Raw genomic sequence first — 6,000 nt, 5'->3', positions numbered from 1 at the left:
GTTTGGCGGAAGAAAGCGTTTGGAAGTGCTTGCTAGCGCTGAGAAACAAACAAATACCTACAGTTGTCGGCGAGGACACCTTTGCTAACTTTAAAAGTAGGTAACGTGTTTCATTCATTTTTAGCAGTAACAGCGCTTACCGCTTAACGATCGCCATTTTGCTTACAAGCACTTCCAAGCGCTTTTTCAGACGTACTCATGATGAGATTATTCTGGAACAAAGCATCCAGAAGATAAAAAAAGAAAGAAAGAAAGAAAACACATACCCGGATAATAGATAGCCTCCTTCCTCACTACGTAGTTGGCCTGCGGTATCCTCAGCATACAGATGAACTCTGCTGGAGAGGGCAGGTCCGCATCTCTCAGCGTGATCATGGCCACTGCTGAGTACCTGCCGTTGACCAGCTTCTGACTGTGGGACACGCCTTCCAGCCGCCTGGGGAGAAATAAAAAAGTTTAGGATTATGTGACTCTGTGCCCTCCAACCGCATGGGAAAAAATACAGCAGGTTATGAAATGTGACCGTGTGTAACGTGGTTTTAATGCAGTCACAATCAGTTAGTCATCATTGAAATAAATTGCTATCTAAACTAACATTCTGAAGAGGAAAGATTCGATTGTTTGTTTGTTTAGAATAGGCTCCGAAACTACTAGACTTATTTGAAAAAAAATTTCACCATAGAATCCTAATTATTTCTTTTGAACATTCATAGGTGTTACGATACGAAGTTTGCCGAATCAGCTAGTATTGCAATTTAGACAACCTACATACTCTTATCTAACTTATTGGAAATGTTAATGTAATGAACATTTTTAATTATATCAAACTTAACATTTTCATTATTGTCAACAAACATAATTATAACCATTACATAATTATTCCCAAGCAAAAACCAAATTATGTTGCTACGGAAAAGTTCAGTTTAACAAAATAATGCTATGAGTTCCGAAATTAGCACATATCGACCTCAACCAAAAATAACAATACTCTGTGCCTATAAAATTAAGAAAAAACTGCCACTATTTGTATCGGACCGAACCATTTGAATTTGGAACGCTCAACAAAGGCGCTGTTCTAAATTTGAATTGCGCGTTGATTGACTCGAACCAATCACGGTATTTTCCTATTTTGTTTAGGCTTTAAAATGTCATCGTGTGTGGGTGGGATGAAATTGAAAAAAAAAGCAGTTTTTAGTGCCAATGTTACAAGAAAACGGGGTAAAAACATGAGTGAACTAGTGAAAAAGTTTTTATTAATAATGATGTGTATTGTGAAGGATTGCTTCTAAATCTGCTAGAATAGCTGGTAAGTGATTTTAAAAATATATTTTCATGGCAGTGAGTTGTTCTTTTCTAGTCGTCATAAGATTTCGTGCCTACAACTTCAGCACTAGAATAACGCCCGTATTCACAAACGATGCTTGCTTAAGTGAAGTAAGAAATCGAACGCACAGCGTTGACTAGAGTACTAGACTCTGTGATCGGTTCGTGTGTCACATGGTGCGTCCACGCGCACTGTGAGACCTCATAGCATAATGTTTGTGAATACAGGCGTGAAAATATTCAAATATTCATATATTCGCTTTTCAACTGTACCACACTGTACTCAAACCACGCTCAAACTGACATAGAAGTTGGTAACTAGAGACCAGACAATAGATTGTGTATTTTTCTTTTGATTTTTGTGGATTACAGAAGAAAATTATTACTGAAGTTCGTATCGTATTGTTTTGTATCGCTGTATGAATAAATATTGATAAAAGTCTAATGTAAATTATGTCAAAATAAGTAATAAACTAGGTAACTTTAGCCCAAACAAAATCCATACCTGCTTTACTAACTTTTGTCTTTGAACGGGACTAAACAAACTAAAACAAGCAAACACAGGCTAAATTCCGGCTTATTTACTTAATATTTTGTATGGAAACTTAGTCGCAAAATCGGCATAAAATAAATGCTAGAATAAGTTTGTTTGTACAGTTTATCTAAACATAGTGCTTGTTTTTCCCGACTTTACTCGCTAACTACACATTTACTCTGAACAATGAAGTCCGGTTACATCTCCAGGGAAATCTTACGGTTTCTTATAATCTTACAGAGAAAAGAACGTGTTTAAGGTCCGAATAAAGCAATGAGTTTTTCCGTAGTTATTCCAGACTTTTGTACATATATTTCCAAGGAAAATGAAAAGTGTCTGTATCGCGAATGAATATTTTTATGTCGGTTTGTGTGATTTACACTTTTACACTTTATTATAAAATAATTTAAGTTATAAGACTTTTGTAATTCTGGGTTTATTAGAGAATAAATTTTATAATAATAGGTACATTAACTTAAAATGACTTAAAAACTAAAATTTAAAAATTACTAATGATAAAAACTTTTTAATCTTAATCCTTTACTTTTGGATCCAAAAAGACTTGAATTTGAAGAGGCCAAATCCGTACCGCGCGGGAATAACTTGACATCTCGACATGCACTTTTTTTTTTTTATTAGCTTAAGCGCTTCCTCTACCTTATACCCTACTGGTATAAAAAACTCAACTCGAAATACCCAAAAATACTTGAAATACAGCTCTTGTTCATAAGTAAATATCTCTAATTTAGGCTATAAATATTTGACATAACGATATATCCAATTAATATTATTCTTACAAACATTTATATTTCGATTTATCAATGTATGTCAGAACATGTATTTATTAATATCTTGACTTATACATTTATGGATTTTCGTTTTTAATTTGACAAAAACAGTTATCAAGTTATGATCCCCTCTGAGTACTAAACACATCCATGATATGTGCAGTTGTCTTGTTATGCACGCAGTCAAGAGTTTGGATATTTGGAGTTATCCAGCTATTACCTTCGTATAATCATATTTTTATATGTGTCATTAGCAGTTGTTAAAATATAACATTGTCAGGATTTCGAGCATCTTTAAATATTTTTTACTTACCAACCCCTGAAAATATTTTTTAAATATATTTAAGCGTTAATTATTACTTTTATTACTATTTTCAATAGTTTGAAACTAAATTAACGTTTAAATAGCAAGTTGAAAGAAGAAGGATAAGTTTAGTCAATAGGTAGGTAGGTAAGGTAGGTAATGTTTTTTCATAACAGACTAATATTTCGTTTGACAACAGAATTTAAGTAAAAAATCTAATAATAAACTTTTAGGTCAATTTTAAGTTCCGGATAATTTTATTTTTATAGTCTATTTGACTTCAATGACATTACTTAGAAATAATGATGAGGTAAAAGTAAGTAAGGTCGATACGCCAGATCTCGTCCATTTAGTGAGTTGGTAGATTTGAGGAATAAAAATAATATACAATTTTTCGTAATCATTTTGAACGAAAAATTGTTGTCATTATGCTCCCTTTAGTCTTTATAAGTATAGTATTAAACTTGCTCTAAACCATTAGAAGTTTTAATATTATCTTTGTAATATTAATAAAATATAGAAAAAATGCATTCAAAATCACTAATAATTAATAACAGCATGGAAATAAAAAAATATAAATAAAATCTTACTAATTAGTATTCAAAATATTTAGGTATCACACTTAATAATTATTAACATACATATATTTTAGTTTATTTCATTTTTCGAAATTTCAATAGTATGGCTCAATTTGCAATATGGTATCCTCTCTAGGCACAGTTTGCTTTTTAATATTATTTACAACGTCTGTATTTAGAAAATAGTCGTGATAATGTGGACGCAAATTGGCTGTCACAAGGGTAAGCTACATTAAGAGCGTGTATTAGCGTCCAGGAAAAGGCCTAAGTACTGAAAAAAAATCTTTGTGTTCGATACGTCATGTAAATAACGTTTTACATGATATAAAACATGCATTGTTTTGTATATTTTAATATCTTAGACCCAGTTAGACCAGACCGCGATCACTTCTGACGCAAAGTGGAAATTGCATTGTAGTAAATTCGCATCCACCTTATTTTAAGTGTCATTTAATAAAGTACAATCACCGATATCATTATCCGTATTGTATGGTTCATGGTTAAGGCTTATAGACTGCGGTAAATCCCAAACTAGACCTAAATATATTAAAAACTTACCTTGAAACGCGCACCTGCTCATGTGGGATTTATTTTTGGCAAAAACGGTAGCATGCTATAAGATTTTTTTAATGTGGGTTTACGTGTCATACATTCAGGGAATCATAGCAATAGCTTTCGTTCTAGAGTGATCCGTTATTTGGACGTGAACTGGACGGTGGACGCGAAAGTGCGTGTCGACCTTACGCAAAAATGTATCCAGCTAATTTTAATTATTTTAAGCTTAATAGCAAGCTTAAAATAATTAAAATTAATTGTGCTTGTTATGAAGCATGGCTTTTGTTCTTTTATTTGTCTTTTTTTAAATTTTAAGTAAACGTATAATTACCTGATCAAAAGCGATCATAATCTGCGATAATATTTGATTTTTCTAATAAATTTGCTACTATTTCATTGCAAATGTGATAAAAATATGTTCTATTTTTATGTTTTGTTTTTTTACTTAAACTTCATTCAAAATAATTAACTTAAATCCAATTTTTACACCTTAAATATTTGTTTTTCTTTGGTGAATAACTTGATAAGTCGTCGGTACACAACTTGACAAGTCTTTTTTTTAATAGATTAAGAAGATAATTTAATCAAATTCTTACACCAATCGAAAGATATGCATCAAATTAGCTTATTTCAATCATAAAAATATCAATTATCATTAATTCCGATTTACCAGGGAACTCTAAACTTTAAAATCGCTCCCCTGAAAAGTACGCAAAAATGACATGTCAAGTTATTCCCGCGCGGTACGGAAATATTCGTAGGTGGAAATTGTACAAAGGATCATTGAATGTGAAATTGAATTGACTTATCAAGAAATTAATGTGTATTAATTAAATCAGTGGATTAAAGAGGAATAAATTTTATTGCTTTACCACATTAGCGCATTCACATTAGTTCTTAAAATTCTAGCATTTAGACAATACTGACAATACTAAACTGGGCGTTAGGGATTCAATAATAGTAGGCCTACATTTTGCGATTCCGTTTTGATCATGAATTTAGCGATAAACATCTATGACAGACAGAACAAAGCCGCGAACAGAAGCTAGTTTACTTCAACGCTATAAATTTAACAAGCCTTCTGTTCATAAATATGAAAAAACAATATGGTGGCAATGGAACTTGGCACGAGGGAGTACCAGGTGCGGTGGCGCTACTTTAGGAGAGATGCCAACTCCGTTCCGAATGCATCGCCAATTGTTTGGATTTGCATATTTATTTTAAACAGTTTTGTACGTGCTTATAATATGATAGCGGCCGCCCGCGACTTATAGTACGCGTGGGGTATAGGGGTTGAATTTTGGAAAATCCCGTCATAATGAGCACCTACGTTCTAAAAGGAACCCCCATGCAAGACTTGAGACTCTTAGCACATTTCGTGATGAGTGAGTGATTCTGTCAGTGGCCGTTCGCTTTTATAGATAGAGATCAGAATCTAAGCTTGTTCCCACGGCAATCCAGTAATGCAGGATCCCGTAAAACAGGACTGTCGTGTGAGCACACATGTGTGTTTGAAATTCGAATTAAAATACAAATGGATTGGTTTTTTGCGGGCACTGCAAACGGGATGTTTGTGTAAAGGTTAATATGAAAACACATTAAGCTACTAAGCGTCACGTAAACTAGGTACTAAGCGTGATCCTGCAAAAAACAGTTTCTCCAAAAAACGGGATGAGGGAACAACCCTCATTTAATGGTAATAAGTATTATTTTCCAACAAAAATGTATACTTTTAATCCAATGAGCAGTTGACTGTACGTGCTGATAATGCCAGCAGCGAAATTAGTTGCGAAAGTAAACTAGGAAGTGCTTCGTTAGCTGTCTTAAGTTTATGCTGTAATTTCGCGTGTTTATTCATGTACAAGTAAAAATGTACTTTAGTCTTACTTAGTTTAAGAATATCAGCAAAACGTATAT

General features: G+C 33.1%; 1 protein-coding gene across 1 annotated transcript in view; it reads right to left on the bottom strand.

Moving 5' to 3' along the window:
* Positions 1–207: 207 nt before the first annotated feature.
* The window catches only part of LOC135073461 (uncharacterized), a 56,306-nt gene continuing 50,513 nt past the window's right edge, over positions 208–6,000 (bottom strand). The window contains exons 4-5 of the mRNA XM_063967645.1: positions 267–436; positions 208–212 (exon numbers count right to left, since the gene is read on the bottom strand). Of these exons, the coding sequence (XP_063823715.1) occupies positions 208–212; positions 267–436 (175 nt within the window). The remainder of the gene's footprint in view (positions 213–266; positions 437–6,000) is intronic.

Source organism: Ostrinia nubilalis, chromosome 7 (genome assembly GCF_963855985.1).
Source record: "Ostrinia nubilalis chromosome 7, ilOstNubi1.1, whole genome shotgun sequence".
Lineage (NCBI taxonomy): Eukaryota > Metazoa > Arthropoda > Insecta > Lepidoptera > Crambidae > Ostrinia > Ostrinia nubilalis.
This window is presented reverse-complemented; position numbering and strand designations above follow the sequence as displayed.